The sequence below is a fragment of the Palaemon carinicauda genome, chromosome 28 (genome assembly GCF_036898095.1).
Source record: "Palaemon carinicauda isolate YSFRI2023 chromosome 28, ASM3689809v2, whole genome shotgun sequence".
Lineage (NCBI taxonomy): Eukaryota > Metazoa > Arthropoda > Malacostraca > Decapoda > Palaemonidae > Palaemon > Palaemon carinicauda.
Window position 1 is genome coordinate 41821797 of NC_090752.1, and position 21223 is coordinate 41843019.

Consider the following 21223-nt stretch of genomic DNA (forward strand, 5'->3'; position numbering starts at 1 on the left):
AACCCAGGGACCTCAAATCCCATGTGAGCCTTTGAGAAAGTCATCAGGCAGAGATCTGACTCTTACCTGTCTTTTTGCTATACTTAGCATCAGAGAAGAAAGTAGGCAAGCTGCACGAACTCTCTTATTTAAGTCACCCTTGCTGAAGGGTGGAAGGAGGTCTCCTTCAGTTTCTGCCACAATTCATAGCCAAAACCAAGAACCCGGTTGAGCATGACCCCAGATTTGAGACCTTTTCTATTCCCTCTCTTTGTGAGACTTTGTGAGATGATCTGTGAGGCATAAACCTAAGCCATAAAGTCATAAAGCATACACCTCGACTAATGAGAGGGTCGAGGTGCCAGTTAGAAACAGAGCTTACGATATCAGAGGTGTAAGTCCCACTATAGCTTTCAAAAGAAACCTGTCAATGGGCCAAGTAATGAATGCTGGAGTCTGGAAAAGACAGACCACGTTCATGGCCTTATACCTACGAGAGTATACCCACTAGTCCCTTGAAACCTTTGTACTTGGTCCTATGGTGGCTTCTCAAGTAGTTATGTAACCATCCCAGCTCATAAACAGGACAGAAAGCATCTCGCCTTTGGTAATATGTAGATGTAAGTCTGCAATGAATAGGAGAATGACTAACTCTCCTTCATTTTTCTGTCTCCCCTGTACTCTTGAGGACAAAGCGATCAAATTATTGCGTAATTCATCAGACCTGATGCTGGTAAGTTACACTTCTGAGCTCCATTCTTTAAAGTTAATGTATCTACCCAATCCTACCTAAACGAGGCAGAGGATGGTGGAATTTATACCAACTCATTGATCATTCTGCAGGTGTATGATTCCAAACTGATATCCTCTTATTGGGAAGGGTTTCTTTATTTGATCAATTAAATGCATACATGTACAGGCTAGGCCCTATCAGTCTTTTCATCCCTATGTAGGAGGTTGCTTGAGTCACCGCTTAGTTCCCAAGAGGTGGTCACTTCCAGGAAAGAAAATAACCATTGAATTTGAATCTAAGAGTACTTCCAAGCTACCAAGTAGTGTCTTCCCCTAATCAAAGAATGGGGGTTTGCATGTCGAGTAGGAACTCATCACAAATTTTTATAAAGTAATTTTTATTTATTCAAAGCTATACAATAGTCCTGGGCTGAAACATGAAAAGGGAGCTACACTGGTTGGGAAAGGGGGCAGTGTTCCTCCCCAGCATTCTTCATCAGTTAGTTAAGCACCTGTTAACAAATTTTAACGACCATCTCCAGCTTGCGGAGAATCAATCTTCCTAATAAAAAGACTCAGGTGTGTATAGCAAGGAAAAATATAAATTACTTAAATATATGATTTTTATGCATATATGAATACATGTGATTAGACACCTTCATATGAAACCAATAGATCCACTTAAACCAAACAACTAAGCCTTTCAAGTGTTGTTTCAACATGAAAAATATAATATTGTATTGAGGAGTAATTCACCCCTTCAAGTTACTAACATTCATATCCACTTACTATGAAAATTTTCCACGAACAGTACAGAGAGAAGAAGTACCCCATGAAATTGAAAAATCGTCCTTGAAATGTACTTGCCCATTCTAGTCTTTCTCTTTGACCTTGCAGTTCGACAGTCTCTAAAAACAACTGTCTGGAAAGCTCCTGAAAGAAAAACATTGAATAATAACATCGTGGCAATAAGTTCCTATTGGATAGGCTAAGATTCATGAATTTGAGATGGTTCATATTTAGTTACCTTTGTTCTAATTATGTTCATGCTGATACAGTTCCCATATACATGTCAGGCTATTCCCTATTTATTTGCATATTTAAAAAGCATAGTTAAAAAAAAATCAATTAAGGGGTTTTTACAAAGAAAAAATAAATCTTAAAAGTAATATGCATTTTTCTTAGTTATACAAACAAGAGTCCTTTAAAATTATAAATGTCTTCAGCAGAGCTGGAATGGCCAATGAAATAATTCACGAGGTAGAGCGAATGGTGAGAGCTGGCAATTAGCCCACCCACTTCCTGTCAAAGACTCTTCGCATTTGAATTTTAGCTCTGGACTGAGAGGGATGGTTTTAAGTCTGAAAGAACTTAGGTTTATAGAGCTAGTAAATAAACAAACTACTTTTACTATTCCTCTTTCATTCCTATTTTATCATAAGCCTATGCAAACTTTTCATCCTTTAAAATAGGGAGACTCACTTATTGCTGGGTAAGAAGTCCACCTACAAAGAAACTGGTAGGTTCTTTTTTTTCCCTGGAATATGACAGTCTACCTTGTCACATACCTGACTCAAGATGGCCAAGGGTAAATATTCATTCCACCAACCTCTCCCTCATAAAGGAGAATTATTAACTCATCCAGTCTAATAAGAATACCACTCAGAAATGTAGCTTGCCAGCAAATATGTCAGATCCAACATAACAGTATAAATGCTCCTAACTAAAGCAAGGGGAAGAAAAGAGGTAGCAGAAGAGCCAGTCATTCTACCTTTATTCTAGACTTAAACAGAGCAAGTTAGCATAGCCAAGATGTTTCCTGTCTGGTATAGGAGAAAGGCACCAGCTAACCATTGAAACATTACCACTAGAGAAGTGTTGGGTCCTTTGAATAGCCAGACAGTACTACATTGAATCCCTTTCTCTGTTTACCGCTCATTTCATCTTTGCCGACACATACAAAGAATAGTCTGGACTATTCTTTACACATTTTCCTCTTTCCTCATACACTCTACAACACTGAAATTACCAAACAATTCTTCTCTCAAGAGGTTAACTACTACACTGTAATTGTTAAGTGGCTACTTTCCTCTTGGTAAGGGTAGAAGTGACTCTTCAGCTATGGTAAGCAGCTCTTCTAGGAGGACAATCCAAAATCAAACCAATGTTCTCTAGTCTTGGGTAGTGCCATAGCATCTGTACCATGGTCTTCCACTGTCTTGGGTTAGAGATCTCTTGCTTGAGGGTACACTCGACCACACTATTCAATCTTGTTTGTCTTCCTCTTGTTACTTTGAAGTTTTTATTCATATGTAATTTTCAATTTCTATAGTTTATAAATGCACGATTCATCTTAATACTACATGTGTAATTGTTCTTAAACTTCTCTTGTAGTTTTTCCTTATTTCCTTTTTTCACTCTGCTATTTTTCCTGTTGACGCCCTTGGGCTGATTGCATCCTACTTTTCCAAATAAGGTTGTAGCTTAACTAATAATAATAATAATAATAATAATAAAAATAATATTATAAAAATAATAATAATATTACACAACTACTAGAGCCATCACCACCATATGACCGAGAACGAAAGTTTTGAAAGGAATTGTAGGTACACTCCCTGAATAAAAGGCTGAGAAGTTGTTTAGCACTTCCAAACTGCTTCATCACCCATCCAACTGCCAGATTCTTTGGAGTCTAAAGTGAGATCATTACCCCAAACTCGAGCTCCAGTTCGAGCTGGTACCTCGATCCACTTGAAGGTAAAAAAAAACATCCTCTTGACTGTATCTTGAAGCCAGAAAGAGTGTGCTGACATGCAAGTCTGAGATGTAGTCCTCTTCAAATAGCACAACTGAGCCCTCACAGGAAACAAAAGCATTTTCTCTTGATCATCATTAGATGCTTCGGGATGTGAGGGGATGGAGAAGGTTTAGGCCCTTTTTCATGTCTATGGGTTTTAAATTTGGTCACAAATTCAGGCACATAATTAACAGAGCCTTCAACGTACTAGGAAAAATAAGTGTGTTCGTGCAATTCCGCAATTTATATCGACACCAAAGCTACTGCTAGCAAATGGCCCTGTAAGTGTCTTCTCAAGGCTCATTATGGCTCATGTAAGATACCAGAAAAAAACTGGTCTTACTCAGGGGGCCTGAAAGACTGGGGAGGGTAAGAGTGCTTGAAACTATTCACAAGCATAAACAACTCCCAAGAGGAGAAGAGGTTATGCTCTTCTGTTGGAAGACAAGGCTAAATGATGAGCAGAAGCCCTCCACACTCGTGATTGTGAGGCGCTCCTTGGTGAAGACTGATGAGTAAGTCTGCGATCTTGGCTAAAAATGCTAAAAGATCGAGATACCAATTGGCATGTAGCTATCTGGGAGGAATCAGGATCCTCTGAGACCTGGCATCATTACCACTCAGTTGATCAGTCAGCAAATCAGCTCTACAGTGTAATTTGCCCCAATATGTGCATCTGCTTTGTTAACTTCCAAAACATAAGAATTTTATTCATTTATCTATAATTTTGGGCTATATAACTGAGCACTGGGGCCTCTGATGCCTTTCAGCACCCAAGTTTAACTGAAGGAAAACCCAGATTTGCACTATGAAGTAAAAGTCAGAGGAGGTTGGTCAGTAAGAAGTAAAAAAGGAAGTGGAAATGGAGGTAAAGTACACGGGTATATAGAAAATGCAGCTAGGGGCCAAAGCACTGATGCAATTTTACGGATACTACTCCTCCGTTTGTTGATATAAGCTACACGAGTAGTGTTGGTGCAGATCAACACTACTGAATTCTTCCTCAAACATTCTTGGAATGCCTGTATTTCCAAAACATACATGCAGATGCATTTCTTCTGCTGACCACACATATGATGCAACCTGGTCACCTACTGCAGTTGAAAGCCTCACCCCTCCTTCAATGCACCTGTGAACAGACACATGTATGAAGGTGGAGAGTTGAGAAACTTCTTTGGTAATTTCTGGAAGCCAACTAGTGATTCTCCAACACCACTACAAGGCCTATGAATTCCCTGAGGAATGAACTTTTCCAACTAGGAGGAGTGTCCGAGACTATTTGCCAGCATCGAGCTGGAACTACCATTCGGAGAGAAAGCTGTGCTACCTCTCTGAGCTTGCTGATGTGATCATCTCATGGAAAAAATCTCGCTGCTGCTATGTCTATCAACATGCCTAGATACTTCAACCTCTGCTTGAGTGCAAGATTCAACTTCTTCCAATCTATCACAATCCTAAAATTGTGAAAAAAGGAGAGTACTGTAATTTATCTTGATCATGTAAGAACTGACTCTCTGAAGAGGCTAGAATCAACCAATCTTCGGGACATATCAAAAGACGTAGTCCATAGGAAAGACCGAAGCTTTTCATACCCTGGAAGGGGTAGATGGAATAAACTATGCCTTTGCAAAAAGAAAAAAAAAAAAAAAAAACTTTGCCTTCCATCAGCATGAGCACAGTGAACATACAGAGAGCAATGTACTGGACTTGAACTGGTACACCGTTACACTAAAGAAATTGAGGTACTTCTGAGAGAACCAATGAGCATTTGGAAGTATGTATTCTGTAGATCTACTGGATGCATTAAGTCTCTTTTTCTGATTGAACTCAGTAAGATTCAAACCAGTATATATTAAATCTGATTACTGTGCAAACTGTATACTGCACTATATACTGTATGCGTAATTATAGATTTGTGGAAAACATCAAGTGAATCTACTTTATTTACAAGCATTTTGATTTGCAAGCTTGCTCACAGAACAACTCATATACCGAAGTACAATTTCATATAATTTCCAACTTGGGCTATGCTATATTATTGATATAAAATCATATCAAGCAACAAACAAAATACATATATTAATAATCTAACATAACCAATACCATGCTGGGTAGGAGCTAGAGAATGGTTGTCATACGTGATGGAAAATTCATTACTAAAACAATGTAAAAGACCAAATAGCAGTGCCTGTGATAACAATGCAGTATCAACTAGCACTAAAATTAGGTAACAAATGATTAATTTGGAACCTAATTGACTGTACAGTAACCCACAACCAAACAAACATATGCATACTAAGCGTGCATCCAGAAGGTGGAAAGACTGCCAGTCCAACATCGGTGGGGTTAGACTACTCTGAAACCCCCACAACTCTTCACTCCAGTGTTTTCCATCAGCTGATCCTGCTATTGTTAGCTATCTAGGTTGTGAATGCAATAAGAATGCTTGCATTTAGATTATCAATTTAATTAGTATTTTATAATCTATTAATTAATTTTACTCACATTATGGTAACCAACCATTTGAAGTTAATTTTTTTTATGTTTTCAGTCAGGTGAATGCTTTAACTAGCAAGTATCTATCCACAATATACCAATTGATGTAAAAAAAACAGTCATTTGTTCTTAATATGTAAAATAGTTTTAAAAAGTGATCCATTTACATTGCATTTGATTTCCCTTACCTTTAAAGACCAACCATCTAAAGTATGTTTTCGCATCAGTACCCGTTCTTGTTACGTACATATGTATTTTTTAATAGGCCGTTAAACTAAACCATGAGGTTTACTGTACTTGATAATTATACAATGAAACTATCAAACATTATCAATAAAGAATATGCAATGTATTTAATACAAACTTTTGAAAAGTAGCTAGAAGTCCTTAAATAAGAATGTTAATCTTAATTAAGCCTGTAATAAGTCATTTCACCTTTTAAGTTAAAACAGCTGGCATACAGGACTTCACTTGCAGTGGCGAGAAAAGATGAGTTACTGTCTCTAAGTACTTTCCACCCTTTCTGTATTATTTTCATGTCCATTGTTATCATATGCCCTTCCTTAATGGAACCAGAAGTATAACTACTAATTTTGCACTTACTACCAACCATCTTGATTACAAATAGTTTATAATTTTACAATTTCTTTACAAAAGAATAACCGGTTAGTACTGAATTAATTAAAAATTTGTTTAGAGATTGGGCACATCACTGAAGCAGATATCATGAAACATAGGATAGTCTTCAGTGCACCGACAAGCATGAGAGTGGCAAACTAACCTACTATACTGCTTAGTCATGCGATTTGAAATTCAGTTGTAATTTTCAGTTTGTAATGAATAAATTTTTTAATAATTATTTTTGCACAAGTTTGCATAGTTGGAAATCCATTAGTTTGACATCCATATGGTGAGGGGTTATTGTACCAAAAAAAAGTTGAGGGATAAATTTTAAAACTTCTCAAATCCTTATTCTTAAACAAAATAAGAAGACATGGTTTCCAGAAGTAAACAAATGCCAGGGTAAGCATTGTCTTCAGCATTAGTAGTGATTCTCAATGGGTGACGTGCCATTCGAGTAGACAAATTCAGTATTGCATTAGAGGTGCTCTGATAAGTATGTTAGAATCTGAACCCATTGGTCTCCGTTATGCACATTGAGTTCGTGCCTTGCACATTGGTATCTGAACCCATTGGTCTCCGTTATGCACATTGAGTTCGTGCCTTGCACATTGGTAAACTCACCCCAGGGTAGGGTAGACATTTCTTTAGTATATCATGTAATATTGGATTTTATATCTAGTTTTTACAAAAATGCTCTTATGGAACAACACAGCACCATAACTCCAAAAGTATTATTAAAACTGGTATGAATTTTCAGAAACTTTCTACAAAAGAGTGAGTTGGTATTAGACTAATTACCCCTTCACTACGAGGCAGCAGCGCCACCCTCGGTAGCTATACTGTATATGAGATTTGTCACTATCGGATATAGTGTACATGAACACTTACTCCATAATAACCTATATTTCAATGTTTATTTGTTTTACTGCTGATTACATAATAAATTTGTCAAAAGTTTGCTTTACTGTATATTCTATTTCATTTCACTTCAAACAACCAAAATATTTTTTCCATTCATTGTGAAGTGATTATACAATATTTTTTCCAAAAATTTCTTTTATATCATTTTTGAATAAAGGTAAAGTGCTGTGATTTTGTGTGTAAAAAACTTGTAGAGACTTTATATAAATTTATTTGATTGACAAAAAGTTAATTTGTTCTTCTGTTATTCCACCTTGCATGTGACTAACACTGTAAACTGGATAATTACTGTTTCAGGTATTTCACAGGCTTTGAAATATGTTATTTTCATTAGTAAAATAAATTTTTGAATATACTTACCCGATAATCATGTAGCTGTCAACTCCGTTGCCCGACAGAATTCTACGGGAGGGATACGCCAGCTATCACTATACTAGAAGGGGGTGTACTCACAAGCGCCACCTGTGGCCAGGTACTACAGTACTTGTTGTTGTCGCCACCTCACTTTTTCCTCGGTCCACTGGTTCTCTATGGGGAGGAAGGGTGGGTCAATTAAATCATGATTATCGGGTAAGTATATTCAAAAATTTATTTTACTAATGAAAATAACATTTTTCAATATTAAACTTACCCGATAATCATGTAGCTGATTCACACCCAGGGGGGTGGGTGAAAAACCAGTGTACAAGACTAAAGGATAGCTAAGTATCCCGTATTTCATATAATCAGTTATCCACAATAACAATGAAATAATAAGTACCTGGTAAGGAAGTCGACTTGAACCGTTACTCTGCCTTTAATAAGATCGTCTTCCTTACTGAGCGCAGCGTTCCTCTTGGAAGGCTGAATCAACTCAAAGGTGCTAAAGTATCAAGGGCTGCAACCCATACTAAAGGACCTCATCACAACCTTTAACCTCGGCGCTTCTCAAGAAAGAATTGACCACCCGCCAAATCAACAAGGATGTGGAAGGCTTCTTAGCCGACCGTACAACCCATAAAAAGTATTCAAGAGAAAGGTTAAAAGGTTATGGGATTATGAGAATGTAGTGGCTGAGCCCTCGCCTACTACTGCATTCGTTGCTACGAATGGTCCCAGGGTGTAGCAGTACTCGTAAAGAGACTGGACATCTTTGAGATAGAATGATGCGAACACTGACTTGCTTCTCCAATAGGTTGCATCCATAACACTCTGCAGAGAATGGCTCTGTTTGAAGGCCACAGAAGTAGCCACAGCTCCCACTTCATGTGTCCTTACCTTCAGCAAAGCAAGGTCTTCTTCCTTCAGATGAGAATGTGTTTCTCTAATCAGAAGCCTGAATAGTAAGAAACTGAGTTCTTAGAACTTGGAAAAGAAGGTTTCTTGATAGCACACTATAAGGCTTCTGATAGTCCTCGAAAAGGTTAAGACCTTTTTAGAAAGTACCTAAGAGCTCTAACTGGGCAAAGTACTCTCTCCAGTTCATTCCCCACCAAGTTGGACAGGCTTGGGATCTCGAACGACTTAGGCCAAGGACGTGAAGGAAGCTCGTTTAGCAAAAACCGAGCTGCAAGGAACATGTAGCCGTTTCAGATGTGAAAACAATGATCCTGCTGAAGGCGTGGATCTCACTTACTCTTTTAGCTGTTGTCAAGCACACGAGGAAAAGAGTTTTTAACGTGAGGTCCTAAAAAGAGGCTGATTGGAGAGGTTCAAATCTTGATGACATAAGGAACCTTAGGACCACGTCTAGATTCCAGCCTGGAGTGGACAACCGACGTTCCTTTGAGGTCTCAAAAGACCTAGGGAGGTCCTGTAGATCTTTGTTGGTGGAAAGATCCAAGCCTCTGTGGCGGAAAACCGCTGCCAACATACTTCTGTAACCCTTGATCGTAGGAGCTGAAAGGGATCTTACTTTCCTTAGATATAACAGGAAGTCAGCAATCTGGGTTACAGTGGTACTGGTTGAGGAAACTGCATTGGTCTTGTACCAGCTACGGAAGACTTCCCCTTGAGACTGATAGATTCCGAGAGTGGATGTTCTCCTTGCTTTGGCAATCGCTCTGGCTGCCTCCTTCGAAAAAGTCCCTAGCTCTTGAGAGTCTTTCAAAAGTCTGAAGGCAGTCAGACGAAGAGCGTGGAGGATTGGGTGTACCTTCTTTACGTGAGGTAGACGTAGAAGGTTCACTCCTAGAGGAAGAGTCCTGGGAATGTTGACCAGCCATTGTAGTACCTCTAAGAACCATTCTCTCGCGGGCCAGAGCGGAGCCAACCAACGTCAGCCGTGTCCCTTGCGAGAGGAGAACTTCTGAAGTACCCTGTTGACAATCTTGAACGGCGGGAATGCATACAGGTCGAGATGGAACCAATCCAGCAGAAAAGCATCCACGTGAACTGCTGCTGGGTCTGGAATCGGAGAACAATACAACAGGAGTCTCTAGGTTATCGAGGTAACGAACAGATCTATGGTTGGCTGACCCCAAAGGGCCCAAAGTCTGCTGCAAACATTCTTGTGAAGGGTCCACTCTGTGGGGATGATCTGACCCTTGCGGCTGAGGTGATCTGCCATGACATTCATACCGCCCTGAATGAACCTCGTTACCAGCGTGAGCTTTCGATCTTTAGACCAGATGAGGAGGTCCCTTGCGATCTAGAACAACTTCCACGAAAGAGTCCCTCCCTGCTTGAAGATGTAAGCCAGGGCTGTGGTGTTGTCAGAGTCCACCTCCACCACTTTGTTAAGCTGGAGGGACTTGAAGTTTATCAAGGCCAGAATAACCGCCAACAACTCCTTGCAATTGATGTGAAGTGTCCTTTGCTCCTGATTCCATGTTCCCGAGCATTCTTATCCGTCCAAAGTCGCACCCCAGCCCGTGTCTGATGCGTCCGAGAGGAGACGGCGGTCGGGTTTCTGAACAGCTAAAGGTAGACTTCCTTGAGAAGAAAGCTGTTCTTACACCACGCGAGAAGACCTTCTCTCTTCGGAAACAGGAACTGAGATCGTCTCTAGCGTCATGTCCTTTATCCAGTGAGCAGCTAGATGATACTGAAGGGGGGGGAGGTGGAGTCTCCCTAACACGATGAACAGGGCCAGCGATGAAAGTGTCCCTGTTAGACTCATCCACTACCTGACTGAGCATCGGTTCCTTCTCAGCATGCTCTGGATGCATTCTAGGGCTTGGAAGATCCTTGGGGCCGACGGAAAAGCCCGAAAAGCTCGACTCTGAAGATCCATACCCAGGGAGACAATGGTCTGGGGTGGGACGAGCTAAGACTCCTCAAAATTGACCAGGAGGCCCAGTTCCTAGGTCAGATCCATAGTCCATTTGAGAATCTCCAGACAGCGACGACTTGTGGGAGCTCTTAAAAGCCAGTCGTCTGACGGAGCCGGACACAAGATCATGGTACTGCTGCACAGTCTGTGAACTGTCAACCATGGGGAAGCGAGGAAGTACAGTGACAACCCGAAGCTGTCTAGACTGTCTGGGTCGTACAGACAACTCCTTATCGGGTTGCTAAGGTTGCCGTACTGCGTCACAACAAGTCACTCCTGCTGGTTGTTGAACGTCTTCCCAGTGACACACTGACTCCGTAAACAAAAAGTCCTCTAACAAGGACTAAGTTTGGACTGCATGTCTTGCAACACAGCTCAAGGACTATGGGAGCAGGTGTGGTAACAGACGGGATTAGCGACTGAAGTGGGACCATTACCTTCCCTGGAAGCATGTTATGCTTAAATAAAAGTCCATAGGAGGCTACGCAGCTAAAGGCTCCTCTCCAAATGACAGAGTCCTCAAGGGAATATCAGAAGGAGGGAGAAAAGCACTTTCTCATCTACAGGGACCATATCCGAGAAAAGCTAAGTTCTCTCAGTGAGGGTTACACTGTGCAAACGCAGCAGACTAGAAGGCAACGTTAAGAAACTGCTTGACAGTCTAGTGAGTTGGCAACAACCAAAGATGTGTGACTGAGAAGCATGCGGTAAGGTATGCAGAGCCTGTTGTATGCAGAGCATGCTGTAAGCAGAGCATGCTGTATGCAGAGCATGCTGTATGTAGAACATGCTGTAAGGTAAGCAGAGCGTGTTGCATGGCGTGTAACATTTCTCAGAAATTCCATGACCAGTGCTAGAGTGAGTAATATCGCATTACCGTCCATTGAAAGTGCACGTGTCGAGGGAATTGATTTAGACTGTTTTGTTGATGAATTTGATAGCCGGCATGATAATCGTAGAATTAAGCTACACTAAATGTACTATAATCTACTTCACCTCCGGAAAGGGAAACTCGCCCTGTTGGCAACACTGCATTACTACATGCATGCTTGCAAGGGGTTTAATATCAACATAATATTACCTTACATTCATAACTCATGATTTTTGCCATATTTTGCGATTTGTTAAAAATATATTGCAAGGAATACAAATATATTTTTAAATAAGTAATACAAATAACCTCCATTATCATAATGTTTGAAAATGGAGGTAAGGTATGCTGAACAGCAGAGTCAGAACGAGCTGGAACAACAATAGTTGTGGTTTCCTCTTCAAGACTCTGTTGAGGGAACACCTGAGGCTCAGTCTGCAAAGGCTGATCAAAAGAAGTAGCAGAAGGTAGGCGCATGGGTGGAGGAGGCTGACTCCTGGCATGAGTGGCTGAACTCAAGGGTTGCGCTTGCTGAGTGGTTGGCGGAAGCGCAGTAGCAAGTTCCTGAGGAACGAGTTGAGGTTCCTGCGGTGTGAGCTGAGAGCGATGAGGTAGTGGCTGCGCAGAACGCAGTAAATGTCTCGCAAGTTGAGGCTCCTGAGGCGCAAGGCTAAGGTGTTGAGGTGCTTGCCTTGAGGAGGGTTGAGCTCGCTGCAGCGAGAGCTGAGGAGACTGACTCATGGATGGGAGAGGTTGTTGTACCTCAAGCGAGTGTTGCCTCACTGGTGGAACAGCAAGTGGAAGCGGAGGAAGAGAGGTATAAGCCTCCTGTTCCCATTGCTGAGGTTGCCTTAAGGAAGGCGGAGGGAGCTGCACACCACTGGGATCAGTAAACTCATAACGTGGCTCAACATCGTACACCTGGCAGGCGGTACTGCGGTCAGGCGGAGCGAGCGCAGGCGGAGGGAGCGCAGGCGGAGCGAGCGCAGGCGGAGCGAGCGCAGGCGGAGGCGCAACCTTCTCAGCCCGACACTCACGCATCAAGACCGAAAGTTGTGACTACATGGACTGCAGTAGAGTCAACTTGGGGTCGGCAGACACTAAAGTCTGCTGAGGTAAAGCCTTAACAGCAGAGATCTGTTGCGGCAGAACCTTACTCCTCTTAGGCGGAGTGCATTCAACTGATGACTGCGGCGAGTCAGAGCTTTGAACTCTAACTTCGTACGTCTGGCATAGGTCTGGACTTTACGTTTAAGAGGTCTTGAGACCTGAGACCAGCGTTTTCTCCCCTAAATTTCTTCTGCAGACGAGCAAAATAAGGGCTCAATCGTCTGCGGGTGGGAGTGACGGTCTCTGTAAGACACGCCCGCAACCACCGAGGATACTTCTGTGCGCCGATCAAGGCCTGCCGAACCCTTTTGCCCTTCGACATTGCTTCTCCCCTGGGCTTGGGAGCTTGCAAGAGGTCCCGGACTGGGAGGACGACTGGCACGCACAGAAGTACCCTCACGCACAACACTGACACACTTTGCGCTAATCACTTATCACTTTGATTTTCTGTTTGCACTTATTTCACTGAACTCGAAACTTTAAGTGGTTTGTACCTGAAACACGCAATTCTATCCTTTCTTAAAAGTTAGTAATTGCGAAAACAGAATTACAATGTAACAGAAAAATCTAATGAAAGATAAATAATTCAGTGGCTGGAAAGAGACTAAACACTAGATCACTCTAGAAACGTTTACCTTCTTCCCCTAAAGAGACTAGGGAGAAGAGCAAAAACGATAACAACGTTACTCGCTTGAATGAAACGTTTATCCTCCTCTTTCTCCCTCCGTCTCTATCTCTCTCTCTCTCTCTCTCTCTTGACTTAGAACCTGAGAGAAGAGCCCAATCATATATATCGTTAAAACATATTATTGTTAAAGGAAAAAACTGAAATATTTCCCAAAATGAAAAGTTCCTTTATTAGAATTAAAACCATTAAGTTAAGAAAGAATGAACAAAACGCTAGACACGGTTACTCTTACTGCAACGTGACACCGTGAAAATTCTTTCTCTATCGTAACGATAGAGCGCAAGTTGAACGTTCTGAACGTCAACAACTGCAGAGACAAAACAAAACGTTAGTTCAACTTTGAAAACAGTACGAGACTATCAAAGAAATTCTTTCAAAGACATTAAAATAGCATAATATGTTAACAGGTAAAACCGAAATGACGGGCTCAATGTTAATTAACTTCGGTACCAAGAAAAGACCGCCTACTATTAGGAAAGGTCGAATATAAACAAATATAAAAATTAATTTTAATAAGTTTATAATAAAAGTAAGTTAATCGAAGAGGCCTATAAAAGGCGGAGAGATATAAAATAAATCTATAACAAAACTAAGAAAGAGAGTCTATACTCTCTTAGACACCAACACTTCCGTCTAAGGGAAGGGTCGGCCATTTAAAGGTGAAAGAGAGTTCATACTCTCTTCGTCACCATAAAAATTAAATTAATTCCAAACGCTAGCTAAGCTAACAAAGAAGTTTCCAGTATAGCGAATAGCTGCAAATTTAGAGAAATACTTCACCAAACCGTGAACAATACTCCAAAATCATAAGCGTATCCAAGAACGTCTAGCCGGAAGCACGACAGAGGAAAAAGTGAGGTGGCGACAACAACAAGTACTGTAGTACCTGGCCACAGGTGGCGCTTGTGAGTACACCCCCTTCTAGTATAGTGATAGCTGGCGTATCCCTCCCGTAGAATTCTGTCGGGCAACGGAGTTGACAGCTACATGATTATAGGGTAAGTTTAATATTGAAAAAGGGAATGCATATGTAAAAATCATGACAAATACTGCATAGAATGTCAATAAATGGAAATAATGACAGTATGCTAAGGTTTACTCATGAAAACAATGAACAATCATCATCATCTCCTCCTATGTCTATTGATGCAAATGGCTTCGGTTAGATTTCGCCAGTCATCTCTATCTTCAGCTTTTAAATCAATACTTCTCAATTCATTATCTCCCACTTCCCACTTTATAGCCCTCAGCCATGTAGGCCTGGGTCTTCCAACTCTTCTAGTGCCTTGGTGAACTAATCTCTCTTGGGAAGTGCAAAAAACATGCTCAAACTATCTCCATCTACCCCTCACCATGATCTCATCCACATATGGCACTCGAGTATCTCTCTTATAGTTTCATTTCTAATCTTGTCCTGCCATTTCACTTCCAATATTCTTCTGAAGGCTTTGTTCTCAAATCTACAATATCTGTTGAGTATTATTTCATTGTCATACAACTCATGTCCATATAGAAACACCGATCTCACTAATTTCTATACGTAATTTCAGGCAATTTGATTTCTATATTTTACTTCCTAGCCATTGTCTGATTTGCTTTTTTCAAACTTTCATTAAACTTAAATTCTAAAGATATTGACCAACACTACTATAAAATATATTATATATCTAAGACATGAAAATTATATAATTTTTGTGGAATAGTTGAGAAAATAAGAAAAAAAAAAGTGTTATGTTCATAGCTATCAGGGTTGCAAATGTGATCAATGTTACAATATTGAGGAAATATCCTAAGATATCTGAAAATGCAAGTAAATAATGTAGGAAATTGGAAATTTATGAAAAAATAAGAATAATAAATATATGGATTGAGATATTTTCATGTAATCATTTATAGTATGCAGATAATCCGGTGTGATCTTAGATATAAGAGTGTGATGGAATTCAACCAAACAGCTTTCAACAACTTGCATGACTGGTGTTATGGGTGGGAGTCTGAGAGGGAGAACCGCGAATGGTTGAAGAATGAAACATAAAGTTGGAGTTTACAGAATGCTTTCTGTATAATTTGTATACGTTTAACAACATAGGAAAACAATAAAATAGCCCTTATGTAATAATGAACGAAGACTAGAATCGCAAGTGTTTCAGTTGGTGGTGGGGTAAGATGTGATGATTCCTATGACTCTAGGCTGTGGGTGTCAGGGGGGTGTGAATAATTCCTCAGGTAGGGAATGTTGCCATTGGGCCGAAAGAGTAATGTGATTCTACATGGTAATATAAAAACAGACTAAATTAGATCTTAGATGATCATGAATAAAGGCTAGAATCCCAAAGACTTTATTGGATGGCTGAAGAAAGAAGGAGGGCCTAATATCAAGGAGGGGAAGAGTTTTTCAGTGAAATTTCTTAAGTTTGATTAGTAACCATGTGCTGTATGCTGTTGTAGGATATACTTTCTTAGTGAAATTTCTTAAGTCTGATAAGTAACCATGTGCTGTACGCTTTTGTAGGATATACGAGTGATTTCAACTCCCTCATGGTCTACCGTATTTCCCGTGTCATAAAACGCTACAAGTGGTAATACACACCCTTAAATTAGTAAAGCAGTTTTTGAAAAAAAAAAAAAAAAAAAAAAAAAAAGAAATTGAGGATTTTACAAGCAATTCCTAGTCAGCAACTCTAGTGAGATTTTTGTCTGTATTATAAAATGTTCAAGTTAACATTAATTAACTGCTGCCAGTTATCCCAATTTTATTACATATACATAAGAGAAACCACTAAACCAGTTATAATTGCCACCACAACAACACATTTAGTGTTTGGTGTTTCAAGTGTTGTTTACATGAAAGCAGTGTTGCAAAATGACAAATTCGGAGATAATTTGTATTTTTCTTAACGATACAAACCTTTAATTATTTATTAGGGGTAATCAGTGAAGCTGAAAGGACGAGCCATTAAAATTTAGCAAGGGTTATATACCCAACCCGCTAGTTAATGGGTGGTAGGGGGATAGCGAGCTACCCCTCCCACTCACACACCTATGATTGAGCTCACTTTGTTTGGAGGTAGGACTTCAAGGGGAATAGGGTTGGCGGGTAAGTTTGTATAAATAGCTGAAATTTTGTATCATTAGGAAAAATACAAATTAACTCTGAATTAGTCATTTGTTCTGTAACTGGAATATAAACCTACGCTATTTATTAGGGGTGAGTCACCCAATTAGGACGGTGGAGGTCACTGCCAAACTGGCTTTTTGGCTTACCCGGGGGCTCCTTATTTTGAATAGGTAGGTACCAAAAATAAGGAGTCCCTACACCTCGCTAAACCTAGCTACGCAAATTCTGTGGCCTACGCAAGCTATGTGTTGAGATAAGCCGTGTCACAGTCAAGGTAAAGTTATTCCGAGTCTTTGAAGGAAAAATTATTGTAACAGAAACTTTCCAATACCACCTTAGTAGGGTTTGGGGACACAACAGAAATGGCACAATACTAGGTACACAAGAGAGAATGGTTTATCTGCAGTGGTTTGAGGTCAGCTTGTGCAGAGAACCCAGGTTACTGCTTTCCCCAAGAGAGGGGAGGATGAAGAAAAGAGTAAGAACCAGTCATATCTTTTCATTAATGCACACAAACACTGGGTAACAGTGCCCTCAACCTTCTGTTACTTGTCCAATAAGGAGCTTGATGTATCATATCAGCTGTTGTGCAGCCACCATAGGGCCGATACAGAATGTATCGAGCCTCCTGTGGGTCACGTCTTGCAGGTGGTGGGCTGTGAAAGTAGTTCGACGTTTCCACACTCCAGCCTGTAGAACCTGCATCACTGAGAAATTTCTTTTCAAGGCCAGGGACGTAGCTACACCCCTGACATCGTGGGCTCTGGGGCAACATGAAGGAGGAGGATCTGGATTCAAGGCATGGTCTATGATCTTGCAAATCCAAGCAGAGATAGTATTCTTGGTAATCCTCCTCTTGTTTCTCCCTGTGCTGATGAAAAGTGAAGGCACACGGGGAGGAGCTGCTGTTGTTCTTCTGAGGTAAATCCTCAACCTCCTCACTGGGCAGAGTAGATGATGATCACGGTTGTCTGTTACAGAGAGGAGACTCGAAATCCGGAAGGAGTCGAATCGGGGATCCACCACTCCCCGGATTCTGAGTCTTGGCAACAAAATCAAGGACGATGCCGAACATTACCTCTCCCCATCCCCTTGAATGGGCGATGTCGTATGAGAGACCATGAAGTTTGCTGACTTGTCTGGCCAAAGCCAAAGCAAGCAAGAACACTGTCTTCCAAGTCAAGTGGCGAACTATTGCCTGGTGTAGTGGTTCGTAGGGAGGTCTCTTTAGAGACCGGAGAACTCAAATCACGATCCATGGGGGAGGTCTCACTTCCGACTGAGGACAGATAATTTTGTAACTCCGTACGAGTAAGGAAAGTTCTAGCGATGAGGAAAGGTCAATTCCATTCAGTCTAAGGGTGAGGCTTAAGGCTGAGTAATAGCCTTTTACTGCCGAGACTGAAAGACGCATTTCTTCACACAAATACACGAAGGACTCCGCTATTGCAGGTAGACTGCTGCTGATGACTTCCGCAGATATCCAGACATCCTGTTTGCAACTTGCTGCGAAAATTCTCTCTGAGTGAGGAGATGCTAGATAGTCTCCAGGCGTGAAGTCATAGCAAAGCTACGACTTTGTGGAAGATGTTGGCAAGTAGTTGTCTGAGTAGTTCGTGTCATGGAGGGAGTTCTCTTGTAGACTTTGTCAGGAGTTGTAGAAGGTCAGGAAACCATTTCGCATGAGGGTCATTGAGAGGTTGACCGATTTTTTGGCCTTGTTGAGTACCCTCCTCATCAGACAGAACGGGGGAAAGGCGTAAACGTCAATGTTGTCCAACCGTTGTTAGATGCATCTTGCCAGAGAGCCTTGGGGTTTAGGACTGTGGAGCAATACAATGGAAGCCTGAAGTTCAGGGCCGTTCCGAAGAGATCCACCGTCGGAGAACCTTACAAAGTCAGGACCTTGTTGGCTACTAGATGATCCAAAGACCATTCGGTACTCACTATCTGAGATGCTCTGCTCAGGTTGTCAGCAAGCACATTCCTCTTGCCTGGAATGAAGCGTGCCGATAGTGGTATCAAATGAATCTCGGCCCATCTCAGCATCTCTACTGCTAGATGGGATAGGGGCTGTGAAAAGGTACCTCTTTGCTTGTTGATGTAAGCCACTACCGTGGTTTTGTCGCTCAACACCACCACCACTGAGTGGCCCGCCAGGAACTGATGGAACTATTGAAGGGCCAGAAAGACGGCCTACATCTCTAAGAGATTTATGTGGAGATATTTTTCTGACACTGACCATAGGCCTGAGATCGCATGGTGCAGCACATGGGGACCCCATCCTTTTTTTTTTTTTTTTTTGAGAACAGCATCAAATCTGGGGGGAGGACGAGAAGATCTACGCCCTTCCGCAGATTCTCATCTGTCACTCGTCATTCGAGGTCCGTCTGTTCCGCTGGTCCCATGGGGATCAGGGTGTCCGGGGAGTTGAAAGCTTGATTCCACTTGGACTTGAGCCGCCACTGGAGGTATTGAATTCTGAGGTGGCCGTTGGGAACTAGACGGGCCAAGGATGATAGGTGCCCAAAGAGGTGTAGTCACTTCTGGGCTGGAAGTTCTCATCTGAGAAAGGGTCTTGCGACCTTTCTCAGCCTCATTATCCTGTCATCTGATGGGAAGGCTTTGTGAAAATTGGTGTCTATAATCATGCCTAGGTATACCAGTCTTTGCAAAGGAAGCAGGGAGGACTTCTCAAAGTTTACCATGATCCCCAGATCTTGGAAAAGCTTCAGAAGTTTGTCTTGGTGTTGAAGAAGGGTTGACACCGAGTCTGCTAGGATCAGCCAGTCATCCAAATAACGGAGGAGACGGATGCCGATCCTGCGTGCCCAAGATGGTACTAGGAAAAACACTCTCGTGAAGACTTGGGGTGCTGTGAAAAGACCAATGCACAGTACCCTGAACTGGTATTTTCTGTTGTCTGGGCTGAATCTTAAGTACTTCTTGAAGACAGATGGACTGGGATCTGGAAGTACGTGTACTTTAGGTACAGTGTGCACAAGAAGTCCTGTGGTCTTATCTCTTGTCTGAACGTGTGTGCCGTCTCCATGCTGAACGGAGTTTGCTTGACAAAGTCATTCAGAGCTGAGAGGTCGATGACTAGTCTCCAGCCTCCAGATGCCTTTTTCACAGGAAAAAATTGACTGAAGAAGCCCGGGGATTCGTCGAGGACCTCCCGGAGAGCTCCCTTCTTCAACATGGTCTGGACTTCTGCCCAATGGGCTAGCCCTTTTGCTGATCCCATTGCGAAGGAGTCTAACGACACTGGATTCCTGATCAGGGGAAGATGGCGTGAAGGGGACGTGATAACCTGAACAAATCACGAGGACTGTCCAGGGATCAACCCTGAGTTGCTTCCACCTGTTCCAGCAAATTTGCAGGCCTCCCCCCAATGGTGGACAAGCGGGGGGAGTGTCTATCCTAGCGTTTGAGGCCGCTCCCTCTAGGATATTTTCCTTCCCTAGAGGACTTTGTGCCTTTCCTGTCCTTGGTCAGAAAGGGCTTTTTAGACCCCGTCTTCTTCGCTGTCGTCTTGCTCGTCGAGGTCTTGGCTGGGTTTGGCTGCTGAGGAGCTGGTGATTTGTAGGGCCTGAAAGTTAAGGCCCTATGGTGGGACTTCCATCTCTCTGCAGCCTAGCAATCTCGGCATTAGGGACCTGCTGATGGAACCTCTCAGATACAGCCTCTCGACATTTCAAGATGGTATTTGCCCACAAGTTTGAGACTTGGTGGGCCAGAAACTCAATGGTGCAAGTACCCGAGAGGAGCAAGGTTTACATAACCTTCCTGGTACTTTCTTTGGAAAAATCCTCGGTCCCTACAAGGATTCTCAAGGTCCCCCACCAAAGATCAAGCCACAAAGTAGCCTGCATGGTATACTTCATGACCTTCTGATTAAGGATCTCTGCTGCCAAGAAAGCAACCCGACGGCTGAAGAATCTCCCTATACAGTACCCGTCATAAAGAATTGCCGAATTTAAAAAAGGCAAATCATTTTGACGCAAATCGGTCGACCCTGTAATTATGGGTAAAAAATCGCATGGGACAAATTGACTAATTGGCTACTCAAGTAGAGCTTCCGTCGCTACGTGCCTGCTACCAGACTTCAGGCAGTGCTCTCTGTGGTCTTGCCAGGTGCGGTTGTGTGTTCTTGCCTGTCGCAGCAGGTCCCCTTTTACCGTCGCATTTTTCTGTGTTCAGTGTTTCTGTTCGTGTTTGTAGTATGTCTACAGGGTATACCTCCATTGAAAATCGTGCTCGAGTGATACAGCTTCACGAGGAAGGATTGAAAACAGGTGTGATTAGTGCGAAAACCGGTGTAAAGCCTCGAACGATCCGGAACATTCTGAAAAAATACCGCGAGCTTGGAAGCAAGGAGGTACCGAAGGCAGACACGAGTCCCGGTAGGCCGAAGATTATTAGCCCGAGGGGTTTAAGGGTCCTTGCTAGGGATATCGAAACCAATCCCACCCTTACAGCCCGTCAGCTTAAGGCTGAAAATCCAGACGCTGTTGCTGGTGCGTCTGTAAGAACTGTTCAGCGGCGCTTACAAAAAGACCTCAATTACTCGAAAGTTAAGGCGCGAAGGAAGCCACTTATAACCGCCAAACAAAAGAGGGATCGGCTTG

The 21223-nt window shown here is 42.0% G+C and overlaps 1 protein-coding gene across 1 annotated transcript in view; it reads right to left on the bottom strand.

The window, feature by feature from the left end:
* The window catches only part of GPHR (golgi pH regulator), a 401532-nt gene that overhangs the window by 215812 nt on the left and 164497 nt on the right, over nt 1-21223 (bottom strand). Inside the window, exon 7 of the mRNA XM_068351883.1 lies at nt 1501-1644. Within this exon, the coding sequence (XP_068207984.1) occupies nt 1501-1644 (144 nt within the window). The remainder of the gene's footprint in view (nt 1-1500; nt 1645-21223) is intronic.